The sequence below is a fragment of the Camelus bactrianus genome, chromosome 10 (assembly GCF_048773025.1).
Source record: "Camelus bactrianus isolate YW-2024 breed Bactrian camel chromosome 10, ASM4877302v1, whole genome shotgun sequence".
NCBI lineage: Eukaryota > Metazoa > Chordata > Mammalia > Artiodactyla > Camelidae > Camelus > Camelus bactrianus.
The window spans coordinates 42,076,203-42,091,196 of NC_133548.1; the positions used below are offsets into that span (position 1 = coordinate 42,076,203).

At 38.6% G+C, this 14,994-nt stretch overlaps 1 protein-coding gene across 4 annotated transcripts in view; it reads left to right on the forward strand.

The window, feature by feature from the left end:
* The window catches only part of SBF2 (SET binding factor 2), a 382,671-nt gene that overhangs the window by 340,971 nt on the left and 26,706 nt on the right, over nt 1-14,994 (forward strand). For all 4 annotated transcript variants that reach the window (XM_074372406.1, XM_074372407.1, XM_074372408.1 and 1 more), the window contains 4 exons: nt 6,854-7,038; nt 10,403-10,579; nt 12,544-12,645; nt 13,367-13,552. In XM_074372406.1, coding sequence (XP_074228507.1) covers nt 6,854-7,038; nt 10,403-10,579; nt 12,544-12,645; nt 13,367-13,552 — 650 coding nt within the window. The remainder of the gene's footprint in view (nt 1-6,853; nt 7,039-10,402; nt 10,580-12,543; nt 12,646-13,366; nt 13,553-14,994) is intronic.

Consider the following 14,994-nt stretch of genomic DNA (forward strand, 5'->3'; position numbering starts at 1 on the left):
CCTCCAGTGCCTGTTATTTTCACTCCTGTTCTCTGAAATGCTGGTTTGAGGAATAAGAGAGAATGGTTCAGAATCAACATAATGACTCTATTTTACAAAATTCACTTTTTTCTCTTTTGAAAATCAAGATTACTGTGCACGTCTCCTGGCAGATGTATTGATTCTTTCGATACTTTTTTTTCCTATCTCATCAGAACTTGCTGTAACTGGAGTAATTCCTAAGAGCTCTCAACCTTCTTCAGTCAACTTCCTAATTAGGCCTGAAGGTCACTGTATTAGTTTGCTAGGGCTACTGTAACAAAGTGTCACAAGCTGCGTGGCTTAAAGAACTGTTGTTGCACAGAGGCTAAAAGTCCAAAATCAAGAGGTTGTCGGGGCTGGTTCCTTCTGAGGGCTATGAGGAATAATCTGTTTCATGCCTTTCCCCAGCTTCTGGTGGTTTGTTGGCAATCTTTGGCCTCCCTCAGCTTGTAGAAGCATCAGCCAAATCTCTGCCTTCTTCTTTACCTGACGTTTTCCCTGTGTGTCTGTCTCCAAATTTCCCCTTTTATAAGGACACCAGTTGGGCTGAATTAGGGGCCCACCCCACTGCAGTATGACCTTATATTAACTAATTACATCTGCAACGTCCTTGTTTCCAAATGAGGTCACATTCTGAGGGACTGGGGTTTAGGACTGCAACCTAAGAATTTGGGGAGGACACAGTTCAACCTGTTAACAGTCATATATAGCTTTTTCTGAATTTCTAAAATTCTATTGTTTTAAAGTTTAAGATACAAACTATATTCTTCTCATCATTTCTTTTTTGGTGAATTTGAACTAAAAATGACTTTCTGCTAAGGTTTTTGGTATTTCTGTTGCCAAGAACTCCTTTCAGAATTTGGTTCAAGGTTTCAGTTCTTATTGCTTCATTTGCCATCTGAAAGCTTATCTTAGTAGACTTGTCAGCAATTTTTCCCTTTAACTTTTAGTAGAATGCAACTTCTGGCAGATGTCTGATTAGTGGAAGCCCTCCCACCCCTACCCTGCTCTTGAGGTTTGCCTTTGTAAACTTCGTCAACAATCCATTATTCCTCCATTTAGCCAGGTGACTTGTAATATAAATTTTAGGTACAAAACTGTTTCTCCTTCTGTGTTGGTACCTAAAGCTCGTGGATCTTCACCAATCTGTTTCAACTACATTATCTTCTCTTTTTTTATATTGGTGTCAGACTCATGGCTTTTTGATACAAGAGGATCTCCACTAGTGGCTACATTTTAGTCATGAGTCCATTTTTTGCTCGTCTCAAAGGTACCTGGAAGGCTATATTTACATCTTCAGTTAAAATCTCCTATTTAGTTTGTTTCTGACTCTTTCTATGAATAATGAGGTCATAATTTTTTATTTCTGACACCTTTCCAAATATTTTCTCCTGTAAATTACTGTAAACAGTGTGTTTCCTTATGATAGTTTTTTGCTCTAACCAGGTCCCCTTCATTCTGGTATCTCAAGCTAGGATCCAGAAATGTGAATCTTGTTATTTCACTCCATCTCTTAATTCTTCACTCCCAAAGCCTCCAAATCTTCCATGGTCCCAGTAATTAATTGGAAGATGAGATTCAACTGTTTCCTGGCACCTTCAACTTCTCCTGTAATCTCTAGAGCTGCTTCCTTTTGTCTCTTCCAGTAGCATCATTCTCCCTCACATGGACTAGCAGCAATGGACTTGGGCAAGCAAGTTAGGGAAATCTCAGAATGTTCCCTACTAACATGAACATGGCAGGGCAAGACTATGTATAGACACTTGCACACCCTTCAGTTAGTTCATTTCCTTTACGCACCGTCAAGTACAGGGTCTCTTCATTCTTCCAGAGAGCTAGGTACCACTTCTCTAGCAGCTAGCTCCTCATTCACCCTATATGGGAAGAGCCTTCTATCTTGAAATCTTCCCCCTGACCTCCTTTTTCTCTTCCGTGTGTTTTCACTGTTTTTCCATATCTTTTATTGTTATAGAATCTTAGTTCCTGGCTTCTTTCTCATGTTATTTCCACTGTGTGCCTTTCCCATTCTGATGAGCCCAGGTTTGGATTGACATTCACCCTTTTTCTGTCAGAACCGTCACTTAGCACTGAGCATGCTATGTTGAGGCATTCCTAAGGCTGGGGAAGAAACCTTTTTGAAGCAAGAACCAGTTAAGAAAAAGTGACGATATGAATAAACCACATTGCTTTTCATTTAAAATTACAATAGTTTTTGAGCCCATAGGGAAAATACGAATACTTGCAACTTTGATAAATTATCTTGCTGAGTAGAAAAATGCCATGAGAAAATCTCCTCTTTAAATATAAAACTGTAATAGCTGGGTATATTTGAGAAGCAGCCACATGGAGGCCGCTTTTTAATTTTTCATCCTTTACATTTCTGTAGCCCTTTCAGTTCCTCTACAATGTTGTTTTATCCTTGAAATAACCTCCAGGACAGGTATTGTAAGAAGCCTTAAGAGATAAAGTGACTTAACCAGTATCACTTAGCAAATAACAGCATAACTGGGACTAAGATTAGTCCAGTCCATTTCAGTGCAGCATTCACTGAATACAGCTTGTACCTCATGCACTGGGTAGGCATAAGGTCACATTGATAAGTACAACACCCTGTCCCCACATCCAACCCAAGCATCTCTTTTCCTTCTCTTATCTGTTTGGTCTGAACAGAACAGAGGGAACAACACCAGTGCTTAGGAAACATTCATGCTCTGAACAAAACTGCATTCCCATGGGTGGGATAAACTACATCACTTCTGTGAAACAGTCCCCTTAGCCAGACCCTGCTGGACAGATCCAGTGTTATGTGATTGCTTTGGTGACAAGACACTAGGAGTTTGGTTCAGTTACATTCAGATTCAAACTGTAGCCCCACCAGTTAATGTGTGATATTAAGAAATTTAGGAAACCTCTTAATTCCCAGTGTTCTCATCTGTGAAATGGAGATAATAAATAGTATTCTAGCTTTAGAGTAGTTACAAGGAATAAACAAAATAATGTGTGTAAAGTACTTAACTTAGTAATTGGCTTATTAATAGGAGCTCAGTAAATGTTAGTTTCATTATTATTGTTGCTTAATACTTCCCTGAAACGGGAGGGGGATGCCTCCATTTGCATTTAAGCTATCTTAAGCCAGGTTGCACCTCATTGGCCGAAGGCAAGCAGGTAGATAGAATACGCCTTAGGTTTAGACCAGTAACTTTCAAAGTTTTTGATCATGGTTCACAGTGAGAAATACATTTTATATCTATTTGTATACATACGTATCCATTTTATATCACAATTCAAGCAGTACTAAGTCACAGTGCAAAATGTATATAGACTAAAACAAAAGTTCTGTGAAACAGTATTCATCTATACCACATGCAGTGCACATAGTATTTTCAGTTCTAATCTGTTTCACTTTTTTAAAAGTACTGATTTGACCTACTAAAATGATTTCACAAACCACTAAGGAGGACCCTGCAGTTTGGAAAAACACAACTCCAGGTCAGTGTTACATGCCTAGGTCAAGTATTTGACACCTAGGAATCACTCAGGAAGCTAAGTAGACCTCACTACCAATGCGGTTGTATTATGCCTTTGGTTAACGTGACTGCCAGATGGAATTACATTTCTCAAAGCCCTGTGCTGGACCCATATCAGTATAGGCCATTTTTTCATTGCTGATTTTCTGCTCAGTGATAAACACTCGGAAGTTTTTCATTAATGAGGCTCTGTTTGGAGAAATGCTAAAGTTTTTTAAATTTAATATCCTTTTCATTCTTTCAGGGCAAATTGAGTTGAAGATACAGTAGAGAACCACAACAGCTCACATGTATCAATTTTCAAAAAGAAAATAATCAACAAATGTTTGCAGTACCCACATATCAGGCTCTCAGCATGGAAACAAGACTAAATATGATTAGGTCCCTGCCCTTTGGAGCACATAATCCGGTAGAATAATCGCAATGCAGTGGGATCAGAGTTCAAATAGAGCTCTCTACAACTATAGGGTCAGTCTGGAATGCTTTTCAGAGGAGTTTACATTGTTCCTGGATCTTGGGGAATAAGGACTTTGTCAAGTAAAGAAACGGGAGAGGTCATTCCAGGCTGAGGGATTAGCATCAGAAAGTGATATGTTTGGGGAACAGTATCTCAGAATCAGGAACCAACCACTCAGGCTTCACTATAAGCATTTAGTGTCCCATATTCCAATAGGAAAGCTCAAAACCTTGGCACAAAGGAGAGCCGTCAGCTAGCACACAGGAGGCCTTGTGCCTCTCTCATGCCGTCCCAGGTCTTTGCTGTGTCTTGCAGTAGCTCTCCATGTACAACTGGCCAGCACCTCTGATTTCCCTTGCTTTCTGACTTTCTTTGGCCACTAAGGCCATCAATGCCCTTCCATTTCCTGCTTTCTAAGGAGTGAGGCAGAAATGAATAATCACTTCTGATGATTTTTCTTTTCTTTTGTCAATTATATCATATTGTATGCAGTTTTGAAATATATAGCTCAATATTAATTTCAATCCCGAATAAATACAGAATCGTTTTCCCCAAGTGACTTAAAAGCAGTTCCTTTGCTTGGGGAAGAATATAACTGTAATTTACTGTTCGCCATTTTTGTTGTTACCAAGTGAAGTTTGCCATAGTCACGAAGCACTTTGTTTCTGTCAGAAAAAAACAATATTACTCAAATTACAAAAGTATTATCTTTGATACTGCCTATCATTTTGGTGCAAGTAGGGATTTGAGGAGAAGTCATTACGTCGATCATCACAAGCTGTATTTTTAGTGGCATTGGGTATTGTCACAGGGTCATAAATTTTTGTTGCTCGTAACTATCTGCTTATGGAAAATAAATGGAATTTCCAAATGAAAAGAGAAAAAAGAAGAGTGTGGCAATGCTTAATGCTCTACTGCAAAAACATGCCCTTAGTTATTCCAAATGGTTGTTGGAGCTTCATTCCTGATTCATGACCTTACTCAAAGAACAAACGTGTTGTACTACACGTAGTATTTGCCAATCAGCCTCCTCAAATACTAGGGCCAATGTATTCCTAACATTTACCCCCTCCCCAGATTCCTTAATTTGATTATAAAAATTTGTTTCTCAGTAGATGAGAACCTTCAAAAGCTTATTCCATTTGGTATAATTTTTTAGTGGCACTCTCTGCTGTGCTGTCCATTTCATTGTGCTGATACTTATAAACAAGTGCTGAAGTTTCATTTAAGAGGCACTCAGTTCATTTTTTTGTGTATGACTGTGCAGCTTTTTATTTGTTAACCAAATCTGCTTTTATTTACCTTTTCCCCTATTGTTAACTTAATTTTAAAAATTAACCTATTCTTCTCTTACTCAATTTGTTCTGATGTTTGCTGCTATATACATTTCATTCCTCCTTCTGTCTTTAATCTTACTTACCAGTGCATGAGTACAGAGATAAATGTTTTACTCAGTCAAACCCCAAATCTTCAGCTAAGGGAAGAGTCCATAATCAAGGTACTGTATTATCTGTCCTGATGTGTCACTCTTTTTAACCATCTTCATATGAAAGCATATGTGTTACAAATGACTTTCTCACATTTGTTTGTCAAATTATATTCTTTATTCTCATCCACATTCTGGATTTTCTCTGTGATTCCATTTACAAAAAAAAATTAAAACTTGCCATAATATCTAAGAAGACTCATAGGTTATAATAGAAAGATTAATCCATGTTAAGCAAAAATTACCTGTAAAACCTTTTCTTGAGAACTGGTCTCCTGACCCTATCTGTAGATGCTTGTAAAGAGAGAAGCAGATGTGACGTTATCATGGTGACTTCTGGTCACCTAGAAACATGGCTTGATTTAACATTTGGCAAAGATTAAAGCTTCTCAAAGAGCCTTTCCAAATCTAGAGAACCCACTTTAGGGAAAAGCAGTGGCAGTGTTCTGTACCCTGGGACCCCATCACCGGCCTGAACGCCACAGTTTATGAGCGTTTATAAAGGGCTCTTTTGTTTTGAAGGTGCTACAGGATCAGTCCAATTTGGGATCTAATAAATGCCTTTGTGTTTGGATATTTAATATTTGATAGTCTCACCTGTATATAGAAATCCTTGGTTTTTCTAATTAATATAATTAAGCTCAGCTTACATGATTCTTCCAGTAGCTTAGTTTGTTGGCCTTTCCCTTAAAAGGCATCTGCTTCTGACTGTAACTTTTAAATAAAGCCTCTTAAGATTCAGTGAAATGCACATTACTAAATTTATAATTTCTCACTATTTTCCCTGGACACTAGGGGAAAAAGACAACAATATAATCTTTACTGGTTTAAAATTATATCATTTTGGCAAGATACACAAATACTAATTCTAAATCTAGCCTCAGATGTTAGTGGGTTTAGTAAAGTTCTAATTTTTTTCTTAATCTAGATTTCTTGTTGAATTGACTGACTAAGCAGAAGAATGTTCCTTACTTCTTTCTTGAAGCCCTGAGAAATGTAATCCATGGTCTCCTTCCTCGGCTTCATTATTGCCTCCTGCCCACATTTTTTTTTTCCTAGTGTCAGTGCACTCTTTCTATTTATGATCTCAGTATTTACTTATGAGTTTACATCAGTATACAAAAATAGAATTGACTTGGGTGATTTCTTAGGTCCCTCTGAGCCAAATGATTGTTGAATTGCTATAATGAATAATGCTTACATGGTGCGAAAGTGACAAATGGCCATATGATCCATGATTACGTAGATGAATTAACTTGCTATTACCTCTAAAACTACCTACAGAGCATGCATCCTTCCCCCTGTTCGGTGGCATTCTCACATCAGGTTATCTCAACTCAACTTATTTTGACTTTTGTGAAGGTGTCTGGGCAAGTCTCCGCTCTAGCACTCGCCTGATCAGCTCTCCAACATCCTTCATTGATGTTGGTGCTCGGCTGGCAGGCAAGGATCACTCGACTTCCTTCAGTAACAGCACTTATCTGCAAAACCAGCTCTTGAAACGCCAAGCGGCCCTTTATATATTTGGTGAAAAGTCGCAGCTAAGGGTAAGATTTATTTTTTTTACTTAGAAACTTCATGGATACACGAAAGCAATTTATAAAACTTATTTCATAAACCAGCATTCCTAGAAATTTGGGGGTTTTGTAGCATGGATTCTTAACCTGGAGTTAATAACCAATCTCAAAAAAGTAGCTCATGTATCTATGTATATATGTATGTCTACATCCACTTATGTAGAGAGAGAGAGATATACATATACACCTGCATATTTATTAGCCATGAAAATAAGTACTTATTCATAATCATTTAGAAAATCAGCATGAACATCAGGAATATTAGGAAGTATTCATTAAAAAAAAAAGAAACGAGGCTTATTCGTGCTGTGTCTTTCTACTGTCTTAGTTCAGCTTCCATAGGAATCTGTGCCAATCGCAAAACAGATGGTTTTGTTCGTGTAAACCTATTGATAAAGCTACAGCAAGGAAGAAGAGTGGAAAGAGTATGACATTGCATCTGGAGGCAAAGGAGGGCCAAGGCTGTATTTCCTAAGTTACATTTTTTTAAATTCCTCAAGACTGTATATACAGAGACACATGTCCTAAGACATGTCAGAAAATTCTAAATATTAGCTGCTAGTCAACTTTATTCTTACTTTTAAATTATTATGCTAAAGAGCTTCACTATGCTGAGGTCCCCAGAATTGTTAAGATAGTCTCTATCTCCAAAAGCAACAATAATTCCTCGGGGTTTAACTAGTTTTTACAGTAGTTACACATTACAAAATAAATTTCATTACTACTAACAAGTGTGTGGGAAATAAAAGTATTTGTTAATTCAGAAATCCCCTAAAGTTTAGTTCAGTGCTGCAGTGAGCACTGGACAATCTAGACAGACCTTCAGCTGAACTGTGGAGTGGAAGCAGTGAGCAGGAGCCCACACACTTGGTCCTCGAGATGCCAGTGACTGAGTGGGCTCTTCTGTGGCAGGCTGATCTGCTAGCTCTTCTCCCACCGCCTGGACTGCTGCTGTCATTTAGTCACCAACCTCTAGGGTAGAGGGAACGGAACTGCTGGGTAACGCTCAGTTTTCAAATATGCACACGTGTCTTCTGTTACAGCAGATAATTTTATGTCCAGGAAATAGGACATTTTTTAACAGCAGCGCAGGGTTGCCTGCACAGCCTCCTTGGCACCAGTGTCTTTCCCAGAGCACAGACTTTCCACACTTCAGCACCCCACGTGTCCAAGCTCTGAGTCACTCCCCGAGATTTGCCTCCTGAATGCTCACTTCTGCCATCCCCTTTGCCCATCAGTCCTGAGATAAGCTGTGTGATCATGAGTCTGTGAGTAAGAAAGACTGACCACTTGGGACCCTTCCTCCTTCCCTCCCTCCCTTCTTTCTCTTTTTCTTTTCTCTTTCTTTCTTTCATCAATAATAATATATTTTAAAAACAAAATTTCATCATCCTGGCACAGTAGTTATTAAGATTTTTTATCTTCCATTCAAGTTATACTTTCTGTTAACTCACCTGTGTCTGAGGAGTGTGGGTCCGTAGCTGTCTGATACGTGCCACATTCTAGCCAGCACAGTGCTGCTCAGTTGCAGCTCCACACCTTTTTCCCCAACAAAGGAAACATGGGAAAGCAAGTAAGTGAGAGTGACTTGTTCTAAATAATGTGGAATTGATCTTATTTACCTTTTTAAATTCACATACTTTAATACCTTATACTTAGTAACAAATTCCTTGTTACCTAACTGTGTCTCAGCACTATGGTTGATTAACTCCTGGTTTATAAGGTAGGTTCACCTAGCTAAGTACAATTAAGACGTGGAAAGGAACCTAGTTTCCCTGAAAAGTAAACTAACTTTTACCTATTACAAGTTTTTTTTTAAAGCTAATAGAAAAGAACTCATGTTCTCATAGTGCTAAGTTCTCTATCTCAAGCCATAACATGTTTCCATGTTGTTTAATAGACTTCATAATTACTTTAATAACTATATAACTTTCCATATTGTTGGATGTTTCATTTTATCTTTTGTATGCAAAATTGTAGTCACATGTTCAAGCATATAGTTTTTTAAATTTTTTTTTAATTGAGATGAAATCCACGAGGGTTTGTTTTTTGGTCTACATTTTAGATTATTTCCTTAGGGTACCTTCCTAAAAGTGGAATTACTAAGACAAAGAAACTTTTTTTTCTTAATATATATTGGAAATGCTTTAAAAAAAACAAAACAAAACCTTGTGAGTTTTGCTTTAATTTTTATTTTAAAACTTTTCTGGGCCTTTTAAAAAGTGTAACCAATATAAAACATTAAATGGACCCTAAATACAAGTCTTTGGCAGCAGTTTTTTTTAATCACAGTAAAATACAAATAAACATAAATTTTACCATCTTAACCTGTACAGTTCAGTAGTGCTAAGTATATTCACATTGTTGTACAGGAAGTCTCCAAAAAGCAGTTTTACTCTCAGAAAAGCAGATGGCCCAGTAGAGGAATTTGGGCAGAATGTGAAGAAAGTGAAAAGAATATGAGAAAATTGATTCATTTTTTGGCATAAGAAGTTAGAGAACTTTTAAATCTTCTTTAGAAGTAGGCAACTAGATTATCAAAATAAGATGTCCAATGAGCCATCAGTGTAGCATTCTTACAGATGCAAGCTCACATAGAATAAATTCCATATGGATTAAAAATATAAATGATAAAAGTACTTGAATACAGATTGATAACATGTATCATATTGAGTAAAAACATACTGCCCAAAAGCTAGAAATCAACAAAGGCTTTTACATTTTACTGTATATGATTTTTTATTACTGGCTTTAGAAGAACAACTACAATATTAGTAGTGTTAGGGCAGTAATATAGTGATTTTTACTTCCTTCTCAATGTTTATCACTACTTTTTTTTTTTTTCATTTTTACGACGACTGTGTTTTCTTGCATAATAAGAAACAAATATCTGTGTCTGTAAACTTTAATTTGTAGAACTCCAGAACCTCAACAGTGTGTTACCTTGTAATTATAATGCACATCTTGGGGAGACTTAGTTACAGTTTTGGATTAATCATGCTGTCTGTGTGCCATTGGTTCCTCTTTAGACTGGCAGGTTCATGGCCTTATAGGTGGCTTATATTTGGTGTGATAAGCTCCGTCAGGTTCCAGCCTACTAGTGGTTTCGTCTAGTTCAGAATGACACATGCCAAATCAAACTACTAGACCTTACCAGATGGCTCTAACAATACTGACACGTTGGCCACACAAGGTTGATTTTCTTGACCCATTGAAACCCCAGCAGCTCCTTGGCCTCAGCTAGCTGTGTATTATTAAGCATTGCCCTGTTGAAAACATTGCTCTTTTACCTTCAGCATTTCATCTGCCTAATTTTCTGCATTTTCATCCACAGAACTTCAAGTTAGAATTTGCTTTAAATTGTGAGTTTGTTCCTGTTGAATTTCATGACATCCGACAAGTGAAAGCCAGTTTTAAAAAGCTGATGAGGGCTTGTGTCCCAAGCACCATCCCTACTGACTCAGAAGTGACCTTCCTGAGAGCCCTGGGAGACTCTGAGTGGTTCCCACAGGTAACGTCTGGAGCAGCCTGTCTTACAACTCAAGGAAAGAGAGGCCCAAGTGGATATACAGAATTGATATTTGAGGAAGAGAATACTGTTTCCCCACTACCTGATGTTCTCCCCTTACTGTGTGCTCCCTATAAAGGCCTTTCAGTTCTAGGAAACCATGTGATACAGGAGATGAGGGCATAGAAGTCTTCATCCCTGGGTTTTCTCTCTCTGCTGTTGAAAACTTAGTCTCCTCCTTAGGATGCTAAGGAGGAGATTATTATTTTTAGATGGGAACTTTTTTATATACAACAGATTTAATCAACACATAGTTACAGTCCTTCAGCTCTGTTGTCAACAGAGTGAGGATCAGGACAGAATGTGATTTCTAGGTTTTTCCAGGAGCCATTTTCTCTTACTTCCTTGTTTTCTATTTGTCTCTGCCTGTTCCTTGTCTCTAGATTTTAGATTCACCCCCAAACCAGCCCACGTACCCTGAAGCCTACCTAAGGTTTAGGAAAAACCACATATCCTTCCTTCAGCTAAGTCAAGGTTGGAATGTTTTTAATTGAACTCCTATGGAGAAATTAAGGAGAAGTAGGTATGCTAGCACACATAACCCATATTTCTTCCAGACCACAGAAAGAAAGGTATTTATGACACGCATGTTTTAGACACTGATGCACACATCTGGCCAACTGCCTCTCTGTAATACAGCCTTCAGCCTTGTCTTTAGGCCTCTGAGGCTGTGCCCATTATTCCCTCTCCCCTGCAGGGGTTTTCTGCCCCTCTACCTCCAAACCTCCTGCCTCTCTTGAGGAGGACAGAGGGTTGCTTCCCACAGTATATTGGACTAAAAGGCAAAAAAATAAAAAAGCCAGGAAATGATGTGAGTACCCAGGGCAGTGACTATTCTCTAAGAAAACATCCACATATACAGTTAGCTCTAAATCAGTATCAAGCTATGTTAATTCAGGATACTTTGAGTACCATGGAAGGAGCTGATCAATACTCCCTTCTGTCCTTAAGCTGTGAGCCCCAGTCCCAAGGTGTTCCCACCACCCAACTTACCCATCTGTGTTTCTGGTATTCTGTTTTCTGCTCCTCACTTCAAAGTGGATCCATGTCAGAAGTTAGTGACTAAAAACAATGGAAAACGTTGCCCACTTGGGATACTGGCAATTTAAAAGTTAATGTAGAGCAAATGCTAAGTCCAAGAGAATTCAGGCCTGGTAATAGCTGTGTTATAGGAACAGTGAGTGAGGAGCATCCTATTGCTGGAGAGGACATGTGCCTTGTTACTGCATTTAAAATAGCCTCGCTCTGTTTAAAATATGAGGGTGGGGTGTTTTGTTTTGTTTTGTTTTAGTTCAGAGTTGGATTCATTCTAAAAATTATGTCAAGTAATGCTTAAATTTTTTTAAAAACCAGAATGTTACATATTTAGTTTTGAAATCTATATATCCTCTGCTCACACCCTAATTGTTCATTAGGGACTTTGAGTCAATTGGCTTCGCTTAAAAAGCTGAGCACAAATGTAAGTTTTCTTCCCATTTAATATACAGTACAGACAAATACTTTTAAAATGAACAATTCAGTACTTTTTGGTATATTCAAGAAGTTGTGCAGCCGTCTGAAATAGAACTTACTACATCTCAGAAGAACAAAATTTAAATCTAGTAGCTGTTGTGAGGGCCACTTAGAACCTCAGTCTCTTTTCTACTCTGAGGAGCATCATGTAAGTAAGGTCAGTTTATTTCATTATGTGTCACGTAAACACATTGTTTTAAAATACGTCTACTTTTAAAATGTGTCATTGTTTAATCTGATTTTGACAAAGAACTTTAAGTATTTAAAACCTATGTGGTTCTTTTGTCCAAAGATGTTATTCCTAACTTATTTATCTAAGATTGATAACAAGTCTGTCTGCTCTTGGTGCTCAGAAAGCACTTTGTCTAATTGTGGCCTCCTTTCCTATCTCTTAGCTGCACAGGATATTGCAACTGGCTGTGGTTGTATCAGAAGTACTTGAGAATGGTTCCTCAGTTTTGGTGTGTTTGGAAGAAGGCTGGGACATCACTGCACAAGTAAATTATTAAAACGTGTTTTCAGATATTTAATTTTATGTTTGTATTTTAATTTAGTTATTTTAAAGTTCTGCAGATGAATGAATCTATTGTATAATGACTAATATGTTTATGGATAGGGGAAGTCCTATGTTCAGCACCACCTGGTGCCCATCAGAAAGCTCTGTGCCATGAGTTTCTAGGCCCCACGTAGCCCGAAGCTCTGGCTTAGGGCATAAGGCTCCTCATCACAGACGCATAATGCGAGCATGACTAGCAGTGTAGGACATGGCCCATCCTTCCTGTGTTTTGTCAGTCGTTTCCCTGGTTCTCTGTAAGCCCTTCCTTTACTCACCTCCAGAGCAGAAAGGAAAAGTATAAGTATAAACTACAGTAGAATGTTAATCTCCATCTGCCCAAGAGTAGACTAGGTTTGAACTGATCCTCTGGCCTTATTAATTAACCTAGAAGGAGACCATCATCAGCAAACTGGCCGGGTAAGGATTCAATTCTTAATTCCCTAAAAGAAAATACATAGCCAAGATGAATCTGAGTCTAAGTTTTTACTGGAAAGTTTGTACAATTAATTCAGTTAGCTGTCCTGGAGCAGTTAGTGAACAAATTTGTCATCCAGGTAACTTTGCTTGTGAATTAGCTGTCATTAAAAGCAAGTGCTTTGTCTTAGCAGCAGGAATTTTTCAGGACTGAAAGTAATGATGTCTCCAACCTGCTTGTGCCCTAGGTGACCTCCCTGGTTCAGTTACTCAGTGATCCCTTTTATAGGACACTTGAAGGCTTCCGGATGCTGGTGGAAAAAGAATGGCTCTCTTTTGGTCATAAATTCAGTCAGCGGAGCAGCTTGATCCTCAGCTGTCAGGGCAGTGGTTTCACTCCAGTCTTCCTACAGTTCTTAGACTGTGTACACCAGGTAAGTTGAGCAAGCTTGAATCAACTCACCACAAGGTAAAGAAAAGAACTAGCATTTATTGAGCATTGCAGTGCTGTGCCAGGTACCTTCATGTCACAACTCTGATGGACTCAGACATAAGACTTACTGAAATCTCAGCAGTAGCTTCCTGGAATTGGACAAGAGAAAGAACTAGTTGGTTTCTGAAACTAGGACAGTTGAGCTGACTATTGAGCTGGCCCCCAAGTAAGGTGGCCAGCACTCTAAATTACCATCTGTTAAAAAGAGGAACAAACTTGGTCTTCTTCTCCAAGAATGTTTGATCTAGGATAGAACCTCAGAAATCTCCAGGTGATGGCAGGGCCTGAAATCCAGCAGACAGTTTTCCCATTTGGGGAGGACCGTAGCTTGTGCCTGAGAGTATAAGAGGTAGAGCCTGACCCCTAGAGAGAGTCCGGGCCCGACCAGGCAAGCCTCTGAGGTTGAGAACAAGGGCTCCGTGTTCCTGGGTGACCTAATCAGGGCTAATCAAGAGACCAGACAGAAACCCAGTTGTGTAATCCAGTCAAGCCCAGTGGGAGCAGGGAGTGAATGCTACCCTCGTCTCAGGCCTTGGTCAAGATTGGACTTGAGAATTGGATGGCACTAGGATTGCATCTGAAGCATTGGCACCAGAGGAAAAGCAAGGTTGACACTTTCAGCCTTGTTTCACCTACGCAACAATGAATGGGTTCTGGCCTGTCAAACATATTTGACAGAACAGTGAGACTCTTTGAAAAACATTGGCCTCAGGTATCTATTGAAAGGAAAGGTGGAAATTTTTTAGGAACCAGTATTTAGAACCAGGGCTTCTGAAGAGACCAAGTTGATGTATGGTTATATTTTGTTTTGTTTTTTATTCTATTAGTCACTTGATGAGCTTTATCAACTCATTTCATAATTTTTTAAAAATCTATTTTAAGTATATAATTGAATAGTTTTTAATTTACTCACAGAGTTGTGCAGTTACCACAAACAAATTCAGAACATCTTATCGCCCCCAAAACAGACTCCACACCCATTAGCAGTGATTTTTCTGTCACCCCCCACCTCGACCCCATCCCCCACATACACACACTGGTGGTTATGTTTTTGATTGCTCCAGTCAGCCTCTTAAAGAAAAGCCTTTTGAATAATTTCAGTTGATTTGAGCAGTGTCTGGAGAAGCTGGTCACAAGGTTGAGATTTTACTTTTAAACTTTTTGCAGCAAATGATATACTTGCTTCTTGTTTGAATATTAGCCTTTTTATTCAGACTCCTTTTGAAAAATAGATGAGGGAGAAGTTTAGAGCCCATTGTAACTGAGACCAAAGGAGAGAAGCAGGCATCTTCTCTCACATCTGGATGGGTGAAAGCATACATGTCCTTCATGAGAGCACTTCTTACCTTGTGCAGTCTTGTTCCGCTAACCAGATGCACCAGG